This window comes from Aythya marila (genome assembly GCF_965140915.1).
Source record: "Aythya marila genome assembly, chromosome: 6".
Classification (NCBI taxonomy): domain Eukaryota; kingdom Metazoa; phylum Chordata; class Aves; order Anseriformes; family Anatidae; genus Aythya; species Aythya marila.
In genome coordinates, this window is record NC_139047.1 from 31,646,320 (window position 1) to 31,669,192 (window position 22,873).

Consider the following 22,873-nt stretch of genomic DNA (forward strand, 5'->3'; position numbering starts at 1 on the left):
CCCATGGCACTCCAAGGGAGAAATAGCAGGAGCTTAGGGGCAGAAGCATGGAGGACACGTTTGTTGTGTGTTTAAGCTGTGTTGCTGAAGATTTTTTGCTCTGCTTTGCATGCGTGTCTGTTCTGAGTGGTTTTCCTTGTGTTAAAAAAAAAAAAAAAGGCATATTTAAAGTCTACTTGACAAAAGCTCAGCAAATTAACACTGATCTTTTCCAGACAATTCCTCAAATGAATGTTCTGCAAATGCCTCTTCACGGCGTGCAAAGATTTAGACACGCTGGAACTGTCTCCACAAAGCATGCGCTCTAACAAGAGGAATTTAAGCACTGATACCAGTTCAATTTGCCGCTCTTTGATTTTAATATAAAAAGAAACACTTTCTGCAAGGAAAGTTTCAGCTTTCATTCCCGCAGCCCTAGCACAGACTTCGCAGGCTAAACCAATTCACAGATAAGCGCTCTTGCTAGACATTCAATATTTCTTGGCTTACGTAGGTCCTGGAGAAAGAACAGGCTGTGCTGACATCTGGTGGCTTTCTCTGCAGCCAAAGACAGTTTATGGCAATAGGTCTTGGGTTTTCACTGGGTTTTTTGAATCTGCTGTTGTATAGCAGATGAGGTACAAACCTAACCATTAAAGCACTGCAAATAAGCAGAGATGGCAGCATGAAAGAAAGGGAAGTGGCAGGGAAAACACGCAAAGGTGTGTCTGTTTCCCCAATGTCACGGTGGGAAAGTAGGTGGCAGGAAAAAGCAGTGTCCTGATTACCTGAATAGTAATGAAATTATCTACTGAGCATCTTTGGTTGATTCATCAATCATTTGCAAATCCACACACAGCAGCACTACAAAAAGGAAGTGATGGAAGGAAGATCTGGAGCCAACTGGTACCATTCAACCAGACTGGGCTCAGCCCAACAAACCTCAATAAGCAAAAGCGTGCACTTGCCTTAAGCACTTGTAATGCCTCCAGCCAGCTGGCACTGACTCTGAAGCCTGGATCATATCAGTCCTTCGAGAGCAAGAACAAGTGTTGCAGGTTCTGTTTTCTCATTCTTGATCTCTGAACATCCAGGATTTCAGCAGCTATTAGCTTGCAAGGCCAGAACCCCCAGATGTCCTGCCACGGCTGTGTCACTGTGGGACTGTGACCTGCAAGGTCGCTAAGCAAAGGATCTGTTGGGATGTGATGAATGTTCTGAGAATGAAAGTGAAACATCACAGCTTACAGTTTATCTCTGGATCACTTCTAAGAACATTTTCATCAGATAAAGCAGTTCTTCAACTTTATCTGCAGTGCATATCTGATTTTTGAGGACTCCTCTGTGCCATCAGTAACTGTCAGCATCTAACTCAGCTACCTGTGCTCTTGCATCTGCAAGAAGCAATGTGACGGCCTCTGAACAGAAAACTACAAACAGCTGCACATAGAAAGCACTATATCAGAGCCTGAGAAAAAATAATCTATTACAGCAGTTTCTGCATTCAATTATATAAAAATATATATATATTAAAATGCATAATGATATAAAAACACTATTCTAGTATGTATGTGCCAGGACTGTTGTACATTTATCATTTTCTGTGCTTATTCAGTTACGTCGTTACCTCTTCTCCTTCCTCATGGTAATTCCTTTCTTAAGATAACCTCCTCCTTTAGTAGGTATTTTTCCACACCTCCTAACCAAAACTCCAGTCTCTTACATAGTTTTCTTTCTCCGAGAAACACCATAGCTCCCCCAGTCCCAGCTTGACCACCTTTCCCTGCTACACTGCAATAACTGAGGAGGACACAGGTCTTATATCAGTATCCTCGCAGGATGCAATTGTTAAAATAAATAATAATAATTAAAAAAAAGCTGGTGAAAAGCTTGAAGGACATCATATTGTAAGACAAATTATTAATGCCACAATGCCTAAGAATGCTGACAAAGCTATATGACTTATCCCTCTATACATTATGGAGGCCACCTTTGGTCAACAGTAGTTGTGAACCAACATGGATCACAACCTCTGCCAGGGTAACAAACCCTGGTACCAGCTATGTGGGTGGTGGGCGCTTTCCTTTAATAGAGGATTTTATAACAACACAGGTAAAGACATCTTAGTCCTTACTGAGTTACTAGCCAGTGTTCCTAGATTTCATTCAGTGTGCAACACTCCTGGAATCAAACCCACTCTGCAACGAGGCTACACATGGCTCTACCATATCCCACCCAAAAACGTTGGAACAGCATCTTACCTAAGGTTTTATGGTAGCTCTGTTTTGGTTGTCAGTTTTATTTTCATTTTTTCTGGAAACATGCATTATTAAAGCCTCAATTAAAAACAACAACAACAAAAAAACACAGTAGAAACAATTCAGGAAGAATCCAGTTTCGAGTGTGGTCACTGACAGTATTACAAAAGGCTGTACTGTGCTGCAGCAGAAAGCAGCCAAGTGCCACTGCCAGAGCCAACAGAGCTCACAGAGCACTAGTTTCATTTGAAAGAGAAACTAATCTAAAGTGACAGACAAATAATTATTAATTGGCATTAAAACATTTACATTTTTCTTGTTGATGCTGTGGAAATTCTCTTCCACTGGTACACACTCAGTGTCACACTGAACTGCTGCAACTGTACTAGCTATAACTATAGAGAGGACACGCTAAAATTTGGTGACTGTCCAACATGAATACGTTAGAGAGAAGGGATCACAAAAACAATCCAAATCAGTCTGAAAGGGCTGGAGAGCAAATTAAAATCCTCACAACAGGAGCAAAACAATGACAGTCTGCTCAGAGAGCCTAAGCGTGCTGAGAGACTCCCTGGTAGGAGAGCCCAAGACAGTGATCTCCACAGTATGCCATCTACTTACCGCACAGTTACATTCATTATTGTAAATCTAGAGTAAAAAAAATTTGAAAAAAAAAAAAAAAAAACAAAACACACAGCATAATCCCTTTCACAATAGAATACAACAACATTTGAAGCAAAGCTGTTGGGGAGTAATACCAGCTACCTGAGAGGTCTCCAGCCTACACCAGGGAGTTGTCATGAAGGATGAAGAAAATGAGGTGGGAACAATGCATAAAGGTTTCTTTGGCCCTAAATCTAAAGTAAAGGGATTTTTTATTTTAAAGCTTTGGATATCACACATCTGCTTTCGCTATCACCTGTCTATCACAATAAAAAATAAAATAAAAATCAAAGTTCTAGGAAACTGTAAGCTTACTTCTCTGGAAAGTCTCTAGTGGAAATGTTGTTGTCAGCTCTCACCCAGAGCTGAGGGTAGATGTCTGGGTCTAAAGCAATTGCACATGAGGTCACATTTGATTTAGCACAGCATATGCCCAAAAAGCCTACAAGGCAGAGAGCCAGAATCGCTTCTATTTCCCTGAAGAGAGGCTTAAAGACACAGTGGCCCATCTTGGCAATCCCCTAATGAGCAGTTAAGTGTCTATCTAAACTAGAAGCATGACTATTTTTTCTTGTTCTTAATTTGGTTAGTGTCCTAAATTTGGCTAATTCCAGGAAAGCCTGGAATTACCAAGAACTAACATATAGTGACAGAACATTTGGCTCTTGGAAAGCAGGAAAGAATAGTCTTGAAGACATCTGTTGTGCAGATTTGGCTTCTCCTTGCAAAAATGCAATCATTCAGGTTTCACTCTTGAAACTGAAACCATGGGCTTTCACAACATTTGGAATAAATCCTTACTCCTATTCATGCATGTTGATTCCCTGGCAGAACTCAGGTTGCTACCTCTTCCATGAAGGTGTCTCCATGAAGCAATGCAGTAGCAAGTGAGCTGGTCCTTGAACACAAAGGCCTCTAACAGTCACTTTCTCTTTGAGCATGCTAAAGAGGGCTAGAAGAAAGTATAAAGGAAAGCATTCACCAGTGAAGAGCCTGAAACACTTGCCAGTGTGCACCATTTAAACAAAAGAGCCTAAACATAAAGAGAGTGAAGTAAATCTATTACTTGAAACAGAGACTCTCTTGTCAGACACTCTAAAATGCCCAGCGATTGCGTCACAAAAAGTTTCCATTTTCATTAGAAGTTACTGCTAAGAGGGACTTTTAATGTGCATTGTGTAATATCAGTACGTAGCTAACATCTGCTGTAGGATCCTACCAAGAATGTCCATCACAGGTCAGAGATTGGTTGCACCGCCAACATTGTAAAAGGCAAGCAAAGGAAAAAGAAATGTAGGAGGAAGGAACAAAAAAAAAAAAGTCATGTATGCCCCTCAGTCTTCCTACTCTCAGTCTTAACATATTGACAGAAATTAATTTCTATAGGAAGGGAATTGCACTGTTTGCAAAGCAATCCTTTAGGATTTATTGATCTTTAAAAAAAAAAAAAAAAAAACTCATTAAGCAGAACAAGGAAAATTTACAATGAGTATGGGAAAACAAAACAATCTCTTGGGATCTTCACCAGGCCGAAACAGGATTAGCTTTGTAGTTTCTGTAATCTTCCTCACAGAAGAATGCTAATTCGGTCTCATTTGCTAGAACGAATAAAAAATGAAATATTTAGCACACCAGTAAATGAACCGCCCAACAACGAGCTGTTTAGAAAATCAGAAGACAATTGGTGACTTTTTGGGCAAAGACAATTATAAATCACCACACAATCCCCAACCTCCCCCCCATATTTTTACCGGTACTAAAGATGCGGTTTAACCTTGTTAAAAGAACAAGAACCTGAACATATAGAAGAAAATGTGTACACAAGATCCCTCAAGATTTGCTTAACGCAGACGACAGAATTGTTTGTATAAGCATTCAGCAAATTAAACGATTGCATTTCTAATGCCTTCAAATGCTGGAAAAATAATGAAGCATGATTTTCTCTTTTTTGTGCATTTTTCTTCTAGGAAAGAAAAAGAAACATTTTTTTTTTTTCTGTGAAATTAGCCTGTAGGTATAATAATTTAATACTTAGAGGATCAGTAGAATATTTTACAGATCACTTTACATTCTCCCTCATGACCCATCAAAATATGTGTCTGAAGAAGTTAATTTTTTGCCCTGCTGATGATTAATTCATGAGGCTTCAACAATATGCAAAGTGAAAGACACAAATTGGCTTCTCCAGCAATACCTTCAAATACCTCTAATTATTCACAGGGGATATGGCAGAGCTAAAGGACCCACAAAGGTTCAGAGCAGTCACAATTCTTTCAACCCAGTAGGTCAAGGACTTCCTCTTCTAAAACAGTAAGTCAGCAACATTACTAATTCAGAACAGAGACAAATCTGATGGAAAGCCTTCACAATTATTAAACATGGAATTCTTTAAGGTGCTGAGCCAATAAGTTCCACGTTCGTTTTTTAAATTAAACCTGAAGTTAATGAAGTCTGCCTGTCTTATAAAAAAGAAAAAAAAAAAGTAGAAGGGGTTTTAGACTCTCAACTAGAAAACAGACAAGACTGTTTGCAATGAATGCTGAACACTTTATTAACATACACCCTACTCTTAAAAAAAAATAAAAAACAGGCAAGCATTAACTTTGCTGAGTAGATAATAGCTGTAATAATAATGACTACCACCAAGGCTTTCCCGAGGATACTTATCTAATGTCCTCATAATTTATAACTCTCTAGCCCAACCCTGTAAAGTGCCAAGGGCAATCAACTGCAGCTTAGAAAAAAATGGTCTGCACACCTCTGAATTTCCCAGATTTCCTAATAGAAACTCTCTGTTTTATTCAAGTAAATCTTGTCCAGATTAGATATTGAAGGAAAAAAAAAAAAAAGATAATATACCAATAGGAGCTTTCAAATCTTACTGATTTAAATGAAATGTACAAACCGAGGACTAATGGCACATGCCATCATGCTTCACTTCCTTGGTTTCCCATTTTCCACTTCTTGTTGAAGACCTCTGCAAGATTTTACTACAAAGACCTCATTCTCATCTTAGCTAGTTTTCATATCAAAATATGCCAGAACATATCAAAATTCAAAATCGTATAATAGCATGCTGTCATTTACAAAGCAAGAGTTTTTCTTTGCTGTCACAAATACAAACTACATCCTAATGACTAATTGTAAAACTTCTGCTAGCTATGTTGCAAATATTTAAAACTTGCTTCCCAAGAATCATCCTTCCTGAGGAACCATTTTTCTTCCAGATGAACAGGTCTAGTTTACCTGGTTTAGTAAAAATAAATAAATGAATAAATAAATAAAAGCAGCCAGAGAATAACTATTTTTCATGTTATAAGAATGCCCAAAGACCTTTAGGAAAGGTATATTGAGGGCAGGTGTAGTACACTCCAGGGAAAACCATTACAGAGACACTTCAAATCACTTAAAAGTGAAAAGTAAATGGTAGAAATCTTGAAACAATGAAAAGGGGAAAAACAGAAATAAAGCAAACAAACAAAACCAACAATGACAACACAAAACCCCAACTTAAGAAAAATCAGGTCCCCTCTCTGACACCCCAAAAATCAGGGGTTTGTTTATTTGTTTGTTTTTGTGGCCAAGAGAAAAAGGAGGTGGCTTACAACCATGTCACAAAACATAACCAAGAACATTGAGGTGCTATATTCTAAGAAAGATGCAAGCAGAATACTGGCCAGATGTCAGAAGTTGAACTCTTTGAAACCCTTTAGACTATATGACCATGAGAAAGAAAAGCCATTCTTTCTGGGGAGCAATCAGAGGGCATCAGGAAGAGGAGGGAGTTTTCTCTGTGACACCCCTGCACTTAGAGTGCAGGTGGTTAAACATCACAGCGAGGCAAATCAGAATCAAATGAGCAAATGTCTATATGAAGGTGGAATGCTACTACATCCCTCAAGTACCCCTCTGCCACAAAGTCATTCAGCCACGTTTATGAGAAGCCCAAAGGACATCCCGGGACCATCAATTTTATCATGACAGACATTTCTTTACATTATTACCAAAAGACATGCCCTATATGCAGTCCCCTGTCAAAACGTGAGAAATCAGGTCAAGTTTCAACTCCGTGCTGCGTTCAGCACATTCTCTAAATGATACTCCTCGAGTCTTCCCAAGCAATCTGACTACCAAGGACTGCATGTTGCACATTAAAACAAATCCAATCTTATTTCATTATTCCATACTGGTTCCACTACTTACATTTCTAACCAAAACATCAGTTTAAATGTTACTGATAAGACTAAGCAGACACGGTACTAATAACCTATCTGCCAATCATTTAAAATTACTCTCAGCAGAATTATGAGCATACCTTCTGAAATCACAATTTGCATTCTGAACATTCGGAGTGCAGATACCTGCTGCCCTCAGTTCAATGATTTCAATGTACGTTATCCCCCCTTCTTCCCTGAATAATTACCAAGTAGTGTAAAGAGAATCAGGAATACCATTTACTTTTCAGCAGGCTATCCAAACATAATCAGCCAGTTATCAGTTTAATGACAACCACAGTGAACAGCACCTTCAGTCAATATAAACGTACTCATACCTACTCCAGCTGCTTTCAGCGTACTCTCTTCTTTCAAAATCAGTTTGTCATCATCTTCCAAACTCACTACAAGCTCACCAGTCTACAAATTAGAGAACCAGAATACAAAGATAAGAATTTACTGTTTCTCTGTCCCAGTCTCGTTTTACAGTGCAGACGTCTGCCTGCATTAAAGCATGCAAAAGGGGAAGAAAATAGCTAATAACCATACCTTTGATTTGTGTGCTTGGTGAATAATCTTCATTGTATCTGAAAGAAAATACAATATTTTCCTAAAATAAACTTTAATATGCAGGCAACAAAAAGTTATGCTTGGGGAAGAAGACAGTAACAAAGGGGTAAGGTTTATTTTTTTATTATTATTATTAACAACTTTACATATTCAGTCTGAAAGAGGAGAAAACATTTTAATTTCCCAGTCCTGCAGCCACAGCCTTAAACCAGTCAATCCACCATCTTATTGGGCTTCTGTCTACTGGCTGAGTTACAATAACTGACTAAATGACCATCCCAATTGCCAGTCAAAACACATCAATTCAAATGCCAGCTAGGGTGTTTTAACTTAGCAGGTTTTATACATGCAATTGGGGCAGGACAAACTGCATTTATGTGCTGTCAACAAATGCAGCTAAATTGACAGACAGCACGTGATTAAGGCACAGTAACCTGACTACTTCAGATTATTATTTGAAATCTTCCTTCTCATGAAGAAGTCATCCATGTTAGAAAGCGTGTTGAGCAAGTCCTTTTTCCATGAATATGTACAACTCTCCTTTCTTTCTACATCCCCTTCACATTTACCTGTGATATTTTTGTGTATTTTGTTTCCATAACTTCAATGCACAGTTCTGTTTCCAAGTTTGTTTCCATACCTTCAATGTACAAATGTGTAATTCTCTGGCCCCTTTTGAATGTTTTATTTAAAATATTACAGAAGGTCAAAACTACTCCATATTCCCACTGCAGAGTTCACTGAAAAGGCATTCTTGACGTGCAGTCCTAGCTGCAGTATTAGAAGCAAAACAAGTATTTGATTGCAATTACCAGGATCCATCTTGCGTAGAAACATTGCAGAAGAACAACAATCACAGCGAAAAGATACTGTAATCATGAAAACTTTCTCCCAAAGTAAATACCATCCAGCCTCTGCCTCTTAGTTTTAAACTTCTAGACCTACTTCGCCACATTCCCTGTTCTCTGGTCTTTGCACAGTTGTTCTCTGAACTCTTGACTCAATTTTACTTGTCCATATCTTCATCACTGGCATCCAGAAATTCACTGCATCTTCATTTGAGCTATTAAATGGCTTCTCCAATTCTGTTATAGAGATAAAACTGCTGTATCTTCTCATCCTAGCTACTTCCTCTCAATTGCTTTTGCTATATCGAATAGTCCCAACCTAGTCCCACTTAATCATATATATTTTTTAACTTTTCCTTTTCTAGTAACAGATCTTCCATGACAATAGATAAGAAAACACTTTCTAAGCCTCTCTGTGAAGTATCGACCATACTGCTCCGCATTTATGGGGGAAAAAATGGAGAAGCTGCTTATGAGACAAGATAGCACCCTTCATCAGTAAAAAGGAGGTAATGACAGGGTAGAAAGATGAGAAGATAGACTAAGAAGAGTTCTAGATGAAGGACATGAACGATGTGTACAAAGAAATGAAGAGAACATTTGAAAGTCATAAGCTTGGAGATTCAAGTGAGTCAGAACACCAAGAGGAAAAAGGTGGCGGTGATGTATATGAGGTCAGGAGAACCAAGTAGTGCTGGATTCTGGACAGAAGGAAGCCAAAGCAGTCAAGATGAAAACCAGCCAGGTCCAAGTGGCACTGCCAAACAAAGCAGAGAGATATCTGACTCTTACTAGCAGTATTCATGCATAAGTCTTACGGCCTCTTGATCACCACAATACAAGAAAGACAACAGAGCACGCAAGAGATGCCAAAAACACGAACCTGGATGATTCACAGCCTAAGGGGAAGGTGAGGAACTTGGGCTTGATTTTTTTCTGTGTGAAAATTTCAGCATAGCTGGCACCATCCCACTAAAAGGCCCCCACTAACTGGTATAACAAGTTTGAAAGTTCTGCTGTGTTTTGCACCCACATTAAGCTCAGTCCTACGCAGCACAATCAGGTGCTCAACCACAACATATGCTTGCAGCAAAACTAAACTGATGCTGTGAGTGATGAAAGAACTAGCAGCAGGGATAGGCAGCACCAGAAATACAACTGGTAGCAGCCCTACGTGGGACTCATCCTCTCAAAGCAACAGGTATTAGGGGGCTGAAAGGCAGCACCAAATTCAGAATTACAATTACCTAGATTTTAAGTAATACATTAAAACTAATAACATTTAAGTCCTTGTCACTGATACAGTGCAAATCTTAATCCCTCACTCTTTTTCTGTTTTCGTTTTGTACTGTTTCACCATCAGCAAGAACAAAGTATGAAATATTTGCCTTTTTTTTAAGAGGCAAATAGAGTCGATCACCATTCACATGTATTAAGAAGGTTCCTCATTCACTTTGAATCACTGTAAAGGAAGGAGTTTGTTACTGCCAAGAACGTGGGAGACAGATGATCACTTGTAGCAAAGCTCCAAGGGAACTTTCAGAACTGTCAGGCTGAGGAGAAGGTATGTGACTGACACCTGAGTTACCAACCTCCACAAAAGGAAATAGTTTAGTTTACTTTGAAAATATCTTCTATCCCAAACAGATGAATTGCACACATTCATGCCAAGCTTCACAACAGGAAATACACATGTACATTTACATTAGAAGATAAATTCAGTCTAAACTTGACACCAGACTATTTCTTTCCACTAGCTCTTAAGAGTTTTCTAACCTACTTTGAGCAATGTTCCCCTGCTCCTCTCATATTACGTAAATTATTTAAGAATATGAGTTTTATGCATTTTCCATTTACTGCCTTAAGCTTCTGCTTCATGATCCTTTTTGACCTCACAATTAGTAAAGAGATACTGAAATACATAAGTATGAACAGAACTACAAATTCAAAGTGTTTGAGGCCATAAGCTGCTCTGTAAAGTAAAAATAGGGTTAAAAGGTGGTTATAAAAGTAATAAAAAATTAATACCAAAAAGCATCAGTACCAATTAGCAAAGAATGTACAACATGCAGCCTAACTCAAAGATTAATACAGAAGTACAAACCAATGGTCAGGTTCTGTAGATCCCAGTGCATAACCCCAACTACAAGAGCTCGACAGAGCTGCAAACATAGGCAAGCACTGCAACCTGCATGAGTATGCTAAAAGAGTTGCCTCCTAAAATGTCCAAACTGTTATAGATTACATCTAAACTGGTATAGATGTTAACTGGTATAGATTCAATGATTACAGCTGCATCTTGCAAGAATTAAAACAAGAAAGAATACCTACCATACTTGTAATTTTTAAAAGGAGGAGGAAGTCCTGCTCTTGAAGGCACATCTGTTAAAATAAAATCACCAAGTTAAAACAAAGTTGTCTTTTTTAATTTCCAGTAATGCACAGAAGTGCAATGCATGCATCCTAGACACCCTTTACATCAAAATAAATCATCAGCACAAGTGACTTGTTTGAGCAACAAATACTGAAACACAACCTTTGGCTCAGATTTGACAGTTGCTCCATATTAGCTTAACTTCACCCAAGCACAAAGTTCCCCTGAACAGCATGACCCACGCGGATAGCAAGTCAATGCAATTAGGATGTGATCATGGGAGTCAGATCCTTCAGAATTCTGCCAGAAACATCCTGTTGTGGTTTGTAAAGTCCAAAGTTCAGAGTCTCTCACTACCTTCTACCAACAGCATCCTGATAACCGCCATTCATAACTAACTGTTCAGTAAACACAGCCATGCTAACCAGTCACAAAAAGGAAGCCAAAGGGTAATAAATTAACTCTTTAGCCACATGAAGGACACAGCCAATAAGCCACTGCAGGAACACCAACACCTCCCTGGTGCTAGCATCCCCAGTGACATCCAGGGATTTAAGCAGGGCCTTGGAAGGCCCAGTTGCCTGTCAGCTGCTTGGCAGCAACATGGCTGAAAACACAATTTCATCAGTAGTACAAAAATTTATCTCAAATTCCTCCTTCAAAACAGATCACAGTAAAGGAAGGAACATGGATTTGGGGCCAGGAACAACGCTACCCACATGGGGAATGGGGTTCCAAAAAGACTGACTCAAGACACTAGCTTTGTCTCAAATAGCAGCAAGTTGCAATATTGCACACGTCAAAAGCAAGTTTTTTTTTAGCTTTATTTCTTGTATTTTCTTATTCATAACAGCAGCTGTACCATATGTTCTGCAAGTGCTAGTAGTTTTCTAAAAGCAACCTAAGATCTAGCCATGCCTATCACTGTCTACAAGTAAGGAAGTCGCTGAAAACACAGTACAGCTGTAAGGCCCAGGGCAACATCCCAGAAGTTGCTCAAATGTGATCAGCTGCAACAGTTCCAGACTTGTTTAAGCTGACATCATGCAAAAAAAAAAATAATAATTAAATAAATAAAACCCTGTTATTCTGCCCACTTTGAATGTCTCCATTGATGTGTGAGAAATACACCTGCAAGGTTAGTTAACACCCTGGCTACTGAGCTGGTGCGTGGGCTGGTCTACCAGTTTATTAACTTTCAGATACACTGTCACTTTCGTCCAGGCTTCTGAAACACAAGGTCCGTAGATGAGTAAATCCGCACCATAAAGCTCCAGATGGAGACAAACACAGAAGCCAACATGCAGACCAAGACCTCACAGTGTCAGAAACAATTTTCACAGTGCTCTTCCTTCGCACAAATAGCAAACAGATGTTCATTCCCACATTCCACTTACTGGTGTAGCTCCTATGGATCAAAGGCTCCCTAAATTCTATTGGTTTACCCATGTTAATTTCTGAAAAGCTGTCTGAGAGCACTGCTCAAGGATCCTAAGCACAGAGCCAAATGCAGCAAGGCCTTTTAGTCAAAAAGGATCAAGCATGAGGAATTAGGCAGGTGGAGCAGCCTACCCAGATCTAGGCATGGCATGCTGACCATGGAAGCTCTTATTAACTCCAGACTTCTCATCCAAGCTGGGAGAGTAAACAGGGGATATAAATACAACTCTGGTATCTCTACCAAAGCTGCAGAATTCCCACTCATTTGTTTCCCTTCAATTTCTTGTGCAGGGATGGCAACATAAGCGACAAGAAAATAAATAACAGTCCCTTACCCTTCTGTACAAAAGTAATGAACTGCTTCACCGTCTGATCCAAGTTAACTCCATGATACACCACAGGTCTGAAATTCCGGTGCTCAAAAGAGCGAACAAGACGAACCGTGATGGTTGAGCTTTCTGCTGACATGAGAACTAATTTCGAATAACCTGGAAAACATCAGAGAGGAATTATTGTCTTTCCTCAGCACATAAGCACAGCTAAAAAAGAAGGTGCAGATGAACCTCAGTCAAAGATTAAAACATGGTAAGAAATTTAATAGTGTTAAATCTTTCAAGACTTCACTTTTAGTGGTTCTACAGCAGCAATAAACTAGAATCTCAAAGCAAACAGTTTTGTTTTGAGACTGAGGATATTATTAACACTGTACGTGAAATATTCCAATATTTGTACCTGTGCTGTGTGCTATATCAGACTGTCTGTTAAACAGACAAAATGTTATGGATAAATGCAAGTACGCTGCTTGGTTTCAGATGAGTAACCTATTAAGTAAGTACCTGCTAAGTGAGTAACCTTGGGCTCTAAAAGACTGTACTAACATGAACAAAACTAAAAAACCTTTTTAATATACATATGTTGTACAGATCATAATACCCCAAAAAATGCCTAAGCTGTTACACAATGCTCATTTTCACCTGCTTACAGAAAGTAAAACAACTCCCCCGCACACATACACAAATAATTTTCCCAGTGTATTACTGTATAATCAAGGGTTTATAATAATAGCTACCTAGAATGGCTCCACTGGGTTCATATTGCTTCAGCAGAGAGCAGAAACGACAATGGATTTGTTTTACCAGCCCAAGCACCTCTTTAAACAAACCACACATTGTTCAGGTGGCTTCTTTGTCTCCACAGGAAAATGAGCTATTTCCCACCCCAGCAATCTAGCAATCTTCCAATTTTCTCTCTGTTTTTCCTTTTTTTTTTTTTTTTTTTTTTTTTTTTTTTTTTTGTGCTGGGTATTCCAGCCCCCTTGCTTTCTGTTCCCAGGCTAAAGCCCTGCAGCTGCTACAGAAAGGAGAAAAGACCGCAGGGCTGCAGCATCAATCGGGAGCACAGCACGGCCTCCAAATCTCACCTAGCCATGGGCAGCCTTTTCAGCCACCACTTCCACAAGTGATCCCCTTGCGTATTTCATCCCTTTATGAGCTTTTATTTTGGCATTAAAAAAAATAATAATAAACGTGCTGGGGGTGCTAATTTAAATGCCCCACCTTCGTGCAGGTATCCAATATCTCCCAGCCTTTGCTGTATTTATCTTAGCCGCACCCTGAAAAAGCAAAACGGGAATATTTTCCTCAAATGGCTTTTGCAGAGCAGAGGCACAGCGCTGGCACCCCACAGGGCTACATCCTCACAAGGGTTTATGTCCCGCTGCCCATTAATTCACAGTGCCCTGCTCCATTTTCCATGTAAATAAGCAGCGACCCACAAATGATGCTGATTGAGTATTTCTCTGTACCCAATTATAACCAGAGGGGCACTGAGCAGAGAAGGAGATGTTTTATCGATGCTGCTGCCCAGGTCGAGATCTGGAGTGTGCAGGGGAACAGGCACCCAAACCCGCTTCCCCTGAGCAACCTGGAGGAGCATCTCAGAAATACACACACAGACACAATTAGGAATTTTAGCATTTATTGGACAGGTCCCAGACTCCAATCTGGCCCCCTCAGGCGCGGCGCTACGCCCCCCACACCCCTCAGCCCCCAGCCCGCAGAAAATGGCGGCCGCCCCCCCCCTCCCCTCACCCCAAGAGCTCCCAGCCTTACTGCGACGCCCCAGCCGGCACCACCGCGGCTCGCCCTTTCGCCCCGCCCCCTCGCGGCCCTTCCGCCAATCACAACCGAGCCCTGCCTCCCTCCCTGCCGCGCCGCGCCTCAGGATTGGCTGCGAGCCGCTCCGGCCCCGCCCATCTCTGCTGACAGCCCCGCCCTCCCTGCAGCCCCGTGTCCGGGCTCACCTCGGCTTAGCGCCCATGAAGCAGCGCCGCCTTCCCATTGGCCCTTTGCCCGGCTTCTCCCCGCCCCTGCAGAGCGCTGATTGGCGCAGCGCTGCTCGCGGCGCTGGGATTGGCCAGCGCGGTCTGTGGTGAGGGGTGAGGCGGTGAGGCGACCGTTGCGGCGGGGCAGAGCTCGGCATCATGGCGGAGGTAGGGGCTGGGGGCGGCGGGCTCCGGGCGCCTCATTCCCTATTCCCGGCCCCTTTTTCTCCTTTCCGCGTCCCGCTGCTCACCCGGCCCCGCTGCGGGGCCTTCCCTTCCCCTTAGGCTGCGTTCCAGAAGGCCGCCGAGGAGGTGAAGCAGCTCAAGTCGCAGCCTTCGGACCAGGAGATGCTGGATGTCTACAGCCACTACAAGCAGGCCACGGTGGGCGACGTCAACACGGGTACGGGCCGCCGGGGGGGGTTCTGGGGGCTTTGGGGAGCCTCTGAGGGGCATATCGGGGATCTCTGGGGGCTCGCTCCCTGGAGGGGGGGTCCCCTGGGGGCTCGCTCCCTGGAGGTGGGGTCCCTGGGGGCTTCCTGGGAGACTGAACCTCGCCCTCTCCTCCTCCCCGTTGCTTGAGATGCTGCACACAACCCCGTGCTTTACACAAAGTGACTCAACACCCACTTGGCGTGGGTCTAAGCACGCAGGCATAAGCTGACCAGACAGGGCCCTAGATAAGCGTTTGTGCAATTCATGGTTTTTAGATTAACCCAGTTGCAAATCTCTAAATTGCACAGGGAGCACTGTGCGTTGGCTTTGCGCAAGGACTGGGTTTGGGGATTTTTGGAGACCTCTGTCAGTAAGTAGCTGCCAAGGTCAAGGGATGCTGCTTTAACATAAGCACATCTCAGATAAACACACTTCAACAGCAAGGCAAGCTACACAAGTGTGTAATAGCAATACTTGGTGGGGGTAGAAGGTTAGTAAACTAGATTGACTGCTTAAAATAGTCCTGGAAAACTAAAAAAGAACAAAATAACACAGGATGTATGCAGTAGGAAGAACTCTTAGAGGAGCTGCAATCAAATATCACGTCCTGGAAGGAACTGTAGCAGAAATATCTCTGCAGATGCACTGTGCCAAATCCCTGCTGCTGCTACTTGGGCTGAGACCGTGCCTAGCGTTCAGAATGAAGCCCGTCTCTGTTGACCTTGCGTAGTACTTGAGTAACTAGAGCTAGAAAGAAAAAAGGGCGTTTGTTTGCAGCCCTGGCCTCCTGACCCAGTTGCCGCCAAAGGTTATTGGGTGTTGACTGAATTCAGAGCTGGCAGTGAAATATACTGGAAGTGGTAAATTTGGGTGTATACAGCCTGTTTTTTGCCAAGACAGACAGCACTTGGAGGGATGAAAGAACTGAGCTGGGTTTTAAGATGTGATCCTTCCGGTGTGGCTGGAGCTCAGCATTGTTGGAGCTGAAGTGTTGCCAGAGCTCGTGGTCTGGCAACGTTCAGCATAAGGGTATTGCTGTGGTGAATGTACAGGCTACTAATGAACAGTCCCATTTAATTCATAATCCTAGGAATTATATGTAATGAGACAAAGAACAACTCAGAGGGGACTTCATGTGAAAAATAATCACATCCACATCTAACCCATTTCTTCTCTCTTTGGCTGCAGCGTGGCTTGTAATGGAGTTAGAATCCAGTGTTTATACCCTGAGGATAACAGGGCAGAGGAAGAATTACAAGTTACAAACACACAGTTAACTTGACGTTAGTGCTTTTTAAGCTGTACATACGCCACTGGCTTTTGATTTCATGTCTCTGTGTGTAATGGACCTTGGGGCATTTCTGCTTTACTTTAGAGCTGATGTTCTTTAATCAGATTGTCTTCATGCCCCAGCAGTCCCTTCAGAAAGTACAGTGATAAAACCGAATCACACCGTTTGGTGCTCTTCTGTTCAAATGCTGCTCTTTTAAGGGAACTTGGCAGACCTTTTCTGTTGCTACGAGCAGCATCCCAACATGTGTTCTTCAGCACGTGGTAGCTGACTGCAGGTGATTAAGTGGAAGCTGCAAACGTGAACCATTGTATTTTATTGCTAAATGACCTTCAGGAAGTAAGTATTATCTGCAGCCAGGCCACACAAACTGATTCTTTTGCTTATTCTCTCTCTTAGATCGCCCTGGTATGCTTGACTTCAAAGGTAAAGCAAAGTGGGATGCCTGGAGTGCATTGAAAGGTAAGCGTCTGCTTAAAAAATCAAAATGAGTAAATAAAACCATGGGCAAACTAGTCAGAAAACCGTATGCTGTTCAGCAAGAAACCAGATGGTGTTGTCTTGTAAGACAAGAGCTTTAGGAGTTTAAAATAGTGCTCTTGATTACTTCTGCAAAGCAAAAATAACCCTGAAAAATGTAGGCTGTCTGTCAGAAAGGGAGTTAAGGTGCAAAATGCCTAGCTGGCTGAAGATGTATGGTCAGGCAAGTGAACAGGAAGGAAGGACTTGGCTTGGGTGGACTTGTAGATGAGGAGGCGCGTGTAAATGTGCAAGGCTTCTAAACAAATGTGCACATCGCCTGAATTTGCTCAGCATAAATCAACAGCCTTAGCCATTATTTTATGCTGTTGAATTCCTGGTGGCACAGATTTAGGGTCTTTGCCAGCCTGGAAGTGGTCCTTGCAGGAGGGTGGAACTAACAGAAAATGCAGCAGCTCTGAATTAAGCTCAGACTGAGCTGCTGAACCTGTGGCACTGTTGTCAGCAGGCTTTTGTTGTCTCAGCATCTGCTTGCCCTGCTCAAAGAAGAGCTGCTTCAGGGCGGCCTGTTGGAACGGAGCGGGACAGTGTGTCTGTTCTGACTGTTGCCTGTGTTACATCTTTCAGGAATGTCCAAAGAAGATGCAATGAAAGCATACGTAGCAAAAGTGGAAGAGCTAAAGGGCAAATACGGGATCTGAGAAGTGGAAATAGCAACTACTTGCACACCTGAACCATGCCTTATTTCTAATACTGTGGAAAACTGATTTCTGAAGATGATTTTACATTTGAAGTATACTGTAGTCTGTTCTCATAATGCCTGTAGTTCAGGGGAGATTGTGTATCTGCCTAATGTACTGACGTGCTAAAATTCATCTTGAGGACAAAATAACCTGGAACTCATTAAAGTGCATTTGATACTTTAGCTGTTGTGGTGGTCATCCCTTAGGGACTATGTTGAATTCATCCATTAGTGGCCGTGTTGCAGCTTTTAAACGCTTCTGTCAGGTTAGAGCAGCATCAGTGCTCACCTCTCCAGTCCTCACACCACTAGGGGGGGCTCGGGAATGGTTCATGCGGTGCGGATTTGTGTGCAAACCAACGCGGTGATGTCTACTAATGCTTTCCTTTTGTGTGGATAAATGGCAACCCACAAAAGCTGGAGCACAGAGATTATCCTGAAGAGGTTAGTGGTAATGCTGTGTGTACTTAAACGCAGCATAGATATTCATTGCCTGTGTCTTTCAGATTCATTCCACGGTTGCCAAATCATCTTCCATAAAACACTTCTCAGAGGTGTTATCCCCAAACAACAGTGTTAGGGTTCTGGAGATAAAGCAGATACTCATCATCTGAACAAAAAATGGTCTGTGAACAGAAGGGCTCTGTAGACAAAGGAACTGTTGATGCCCTTGCTTCTGTACTGCTGTAAATACAGAGCATCGGTGGTGCCACGTACTGCAGCTTTGGTGAGAGGTAAGTGAATCAAGCATACGTTTACCCCTTACGAGGCTGTTTGAGCAAGGCTTACAAGGATAATCATCAAATGTTTGTTGCAACTGTGGGTTTTGGAGAAAGCTGTAATAGCCCTTTAGCTAGGGAAGGAGCTTTTGCTTTTTAAATGTGATACTGAACTGTTCCAGCACATGAGAATGAAGTCACAACCTTACAGAGGAATAGTGCCTTTTAACTCCTGCTACACTGTGCATCATCTGGATGGATGAAGACTTCAACTCGCAATGCTTTCAGAGAAGCAATTGACTTCTATAAATAGACAGAGATGAAACCTGTCTTTACACATGTACTAAGTTACACGGGCTTTGCTGTCAATGTTATTTAACTTGTATTTTGTCATATCACTGGTAAGAGACAGAGATGACTCCTCTCAAGCATGAGCAGCAGCTGAGGTCCCTTGGCTTGCTCAGCCCCGAGCAGAGCAGGCTGAGGGGAGGCCTCATGGCGGCCTGCAGCTCCCTCAGGAGGGGAGTGGAGGGGCAGGCGCTGAGCTCTGCTCTCTGGGGTCAGTGACAGGACCTGGAACAGCACAGAGCTGGGACAGGGGAGGGTCAGGCTGGGCATCAGGAAATAGTTCTTCACCAAGAGGGTGGTCGGGCACTGGGACAGGCTCCCCAGGGCCATGGTCAAAGCACCAAGCCTAAAGGAATGTTCCTGTTAAAGGGACATTTGGACAACAGTCTCGGAAACCTTGTCTGATTTTTTTCGAGTCATCCCGTGTGGAGCCAAGAGTTGGACTCGATGAGCCTTGTCAGTCCCTTCCAACTCAGGAAATCTTATGATTCTAAAAACTGTAACTTCCCCCTTTGCTACTTTCATTGGGAAATGCTCTCACAGCTACTTTCCAACATCCCTTTGAAATGTGTTGGGATAAAGAAGGGTTTGCTGGTCACTCTCATGAGGAAAACAGTTGCTTATTCTTGTTCTTCTGGGTAAGTAAAATAAACATTTGGGCTTTTTTTTACTTCCTCTTGTATCCTCTGATAATTGTTTGATAGTGTTTAAGTACATTCACCTTGCAAAACATGGGTAAGACCAGACATGCAGCACAGGAGATGGTTGTAGCTTCTTGCCAGCCCTGAATTCCACCCAGCTCTGTCTTCACAGCTGTATTCTGTGATGCTGGGGAGAATTCTGCCAACTGGTAGCAGAATGCAGCTCACGCTGGCAAATGCTTCCACTTCTGCTCTTGTTTGCTGGAAGCTTATAAACTGTGAGCATGCCGTGTTTTGCCACTGTGCTTTCTGTCAAAACTTGTATTTGGCTCTTCAGAAACACCATTTGCTAAGACAGCAGAACTGGGCTCTGTCTAAAAAGAGGGCTGGGAGCAGCAAGTTCTGTATCCTGTTCCTAAGTCAACGTTATTTTACCTATGAGACCCAACTAATTATAACAGTAGTTTTCCTGTCGGCCATTAGGAAAACACGGCTGTGCATGCAGCGCTTCTCCCAGCATGGGCTTGGTCTTGACCAGACTTTTATACGTTAACCTTGTGCTTATAACCAACATCTATAAAAATGACAGAGAACTCTTCCTTGGACATCTTTATTTAAGTACTTTCTTCTTTACTATAGTAATAACTTCTTCCTGCTTGCAGCTTTGCCTTCCTTAGGAAAGTAAGGTCTGTGGTTGTGCCACCTACCCTGCTTTTTGGCAATCAACAGCACATCTCACAAAATTCCAGTTATTACAGAGGTAAGAGTTACGCAGTAGGAGACTGCGTGGAAGGCATCAAGGCAGAAGCAAAGGTGCTGCTGTCTGTAGGCAGTGCTGGTGATGAGAAGCAGCAACACACACGTTGGTTGCCCGTCTAATAACTATGCATGTGCCTGGCAAAACATTACTGAACAGAGCACTGGATGCTATTGGCAAGCTGGCCTCCTGCAGGCGCTCTCTTTCTTCAAAAACACCGTGGTGTTACTGGATACTACCACTGCAGGAGGATGTTGAAAAAGCCTGTGAATTAAATCAAGGCGCTGCAGCTTTAGCAGCAGGGTGAATGTCTTTTAAACGCGTGGGCTGTGTGGCTCTTCTGAAAATGTTGCTGACTTATAGACCACATAGTGTGTGCTGGCATGGAGCTTGAGGCTCCCGGGCTGCACAAATAACACTTTGGCAGCAGCGATGCTACAGCAAGAATAATTTAAGGACATCCACAGCCGAACTTGTAGGTAAAGGTAACTGCTTTTATTAAACTAACACAGTGGTAAGAATAGATAGCCATTAAGGCACACAGCCTTTCTTGAGCTTTAAAACAGAAGCAGCAAGTCTCAAACCAAAACATGACTTCAGAATCGTTGTTCTGTCTGTAACAAGGTGCTCTCAGTGGAGGAACAGATGCTTTTCATGACAGGACAGTGCTGCAAAACAAGGGATTGTTCTGACACCCGTTCAGGGAGTTGCTGCTATTTCCTCTGTGTTAGATCAAAGAAAGGACAGCCACATCCTGATCCTTGCAGTGTTTGGAAAGGGGAAAAGACGTGCTCTGAAACAAGCCCAACACGCCGGAGGTCAGAGGCCAGCTGGCATACATGCACTCAGGTCTGGTTTGCTGAGTGTGCAGAGCGTGCAGAACGGAATCTGGACTTTGGATATGGCAATAATAAATGCTAACTTGCATGTCCGATAAGAGAGTGTTCTGTCTATCGCACTTCTTCTATTCTTCCATAGAGAAATCAGTGGACTGGTACCGGTGCAATTAGAGATAAACTATAAGGGGTGTGGCTTTTCTTTTCTTTTTTTTTTTTCTTTTTGATTTTGGTTTATGGTTGCTCTTACGAAAGACACATGAAAGCGCAGCGTCCTTTGTGCAAATTTAACAAATCTGTATTGGTGTGCCACTTTAGGCCCGTAGCAGATTTCTTCCATCCTGAGAAGCTGAGTTTTTTGTTTGACTAAACAAAAGGCATTCCGAAGGTGACTGCAGCGTGCAGCTGTCTCTCTGTCAAAGTTCTCCAGCCCTAATCTGGAGTGATCTCGTCTCTCAAAAACAGTATTTTAACCTTTGAACTTATTTGACCCTGATGATACTGCTAAAAATAAATGACAATTATATTTGCTTTTTAAAATATAGGTGCTTGTCCACCGAGTGTTCAGAGCTAACGCTGTTGGGCAATACCACTTCGGGGTGACTGGGTATCTGAACTGTCTTGTGCATATTTGTGGGTTTGATTATTAATGAGGGGTTTGGATAGGTTTTTAAACACCACAACTGAAATTTCAAAAGGGTTGTGCAGCCTTGCAGGTTGTCAGTGCTGCTCAGAGCTAAAACAAGTTGATGTTGCATAGACGCAGCAGATTTGAGTGAGTCACAGTAGTAAACTAGGAAGTGCAAAAGTTGATAGAATAGAAATACAAAAAAAAAAAAAAAAAGACAATCTGTTTTTTTTCCCATCCACAATTATATGAAGCATCTTCAGACTCGGATAAGTGACCTATAGATTAGCCAGTATTCAGCTGCTGTCTTACAGTACAAATAACACTGATCCATTCCAGGCATGAATCTGTCTCCTTCATTTACAAAAAGAGCTTATTTCCTCTAGAAAAGGCATATCTAAAATGTATACACAGCCCGGTTAGGTTATTCTAGAAGTGTTTTCATGTGGAGTTTGAGTGCAGCAGTATTTTAAATTTAGTTCTTGTTTCTGCCTGTGGCTTCTGGATGTGTTAGTCCCAGTAGGCGTACATTTATTTTTCAAGCTCTGGCCCTCTTAACACTTTGTTCAGATTAATCTGAACCTGATGATGAAGCTGATTCATCTTTTACAACACTCCTGCCATTCAGGGTAGTTCTAGAGCAACCTTTTTGCCGCGTCGAGTACCTGGAGGCATTCAGAGGTGTTCTCAAAATTTTTTAGTGTGTCGTGCTTCTAATGTTTGCAAACTTTCCAATACTTGAGACTGTCTTGACTAAGGGAGAAACCATTCAAAAATGCAGTGTGGTTAATAAGCATGGGACCGGGGAGATTATGGAGCGTATCTGAAAACTTGAGGGCCCATTGCAGTCCAGGAACATCTGGTCAAAATTCTTGTATTTATGAAATTTATGAAAGCAGTGACATGAAAAACAGCCTGGATGTGGAATCAGCGGCTCAGCTGATGTGATAATCCTTACGTTAGCAAAGATTATTTTAGCTCCCAGTACTGCCACTGCAATGAGAAGTTCCTTATTGACATGAAAAAGAGCCCAAAGTCCTGACAAGCTGGGATGTCGTGTAATCTCTGCTTACTGGGTTCTAAGTCACACACTCGTTCTGTTTGCAAGCCTGGATTGCCTCAGGCAGGTCATTCCACGCCCTGAAAAAACGACATTTCTTAGCTAACACAGCCAGAAAGACACCTTTTTCCACCGAAGTATGCAAGACACTGTGTTCACCACAGGGCTGAGATAGGAGGGTTAGGAGGAAATGGCATACTGCTTATTTGAACGAGTTCTGAACCTGAAAGGCACGCTCACTAGTTCAATGCACTTGGTATTTTTAAC

General features: G+C 42.2%; 2 protein-coding genes across 2 annotated transcripts; one reads left to right on the top strand and one right to left on the bottom strand.

The window, feature by feature from the left end:
- Positions 1 to 3,878: 3,878 nt before the first annotated feature.
- LOC309879638 (UPF0538 protein C2orf76 homolog) lies at positions 3,879 to 13,514 on the bottom strand. Its single transcript, XM_082763562.1, has 6 exons — positions 13,416 to 13,514; positions 12,682 to 12,834; positions 10,864 to 10,914; positions 7,664 to 7,701; positions 7,453 to 7,534; positions 3,879 to 4,498 (listed from the first exon to the last, which is right to left on the bottom strand). Exons 2-6 carry the CDS (start codon positions 12,812 to 12,814, stop codon positions 4,422 to 4,424), a joined length of 381 nt encoding a protein of 126 aa, XP_082619688.1. The 5' UTR covers positions 12,815 to 12,834; positions 13,416 to 13,514; the 3' UTR covers positions 3,879 to 4,421.
- Positions 13,515 to 14,759: 1,245 nt separating this feature from the next.
- On the top strand, positions 14,760 to 17,800 carry DBI (diazepam binding inhibitor, acyl-CoA binding protein). Its single transcript, XM_082763563.1, has 4 exons — positions 14,760 to 14,837; positions 14,955 to 15,072; positions 16,795 to 16,857; positions 17,503 to 17,800. The coding sequence occupies exons 1-4, from the start codon at positions 14,829 to 14,831 to the stop codon at positions 17,574 to 17,576; spliced, it is 264 nt and encodes an 87-aa protein (XP_082619689.1). The 5' UTR covers positions 14,760 to 14,828; the 3' UTR covers positions 17,577 to 17,800.
- The last annotated feature ends 5,073 nt before the right edge of the window (positions 17,801 to 22,873 follow it).

Bases quoted from the DNA above. Each gene is read 5' to 3' on its own strand.
- LOC309879638 (XM_082763562.1), bottom strand. From the start codon at position 12,814: ATGTCAGCAGAAAGCTCAACCATCACGGTTCGTCTTGTTCGCTCTTTT. The intron at 7,535-7,663 runs GTATGGTTATTA...TCTAATTTGTAG, and splicing joins ACCAAGCACACAAATCAAAG to ACTGGTGAGCTTGTAGTGAG. The intron at 4,499-7,452 runs GTATGAGTACGT...TATTCGTTCTAG, and splicing joins GCTGAAAGCAGCTGGAGTAG to CAAATGAGACCGAATTAGCA.
- DBI (XM_082763563.1), top strand. The intron at 15,073-16,794 runs GTACGGGCCGCC...TCTCTCTCTTAG, and splicing joins GGTGGGCGACGTCAACACGG to ATCGCCCTGGTATGCTTGAC. The intron at 16,858-17,502 runs GTAAGCGTCTGC...TACATCTTTCAG, and splicing joins TGCCTGGAGTGCATTGAAAG to GAATGTCCAAAGAAGATGCA.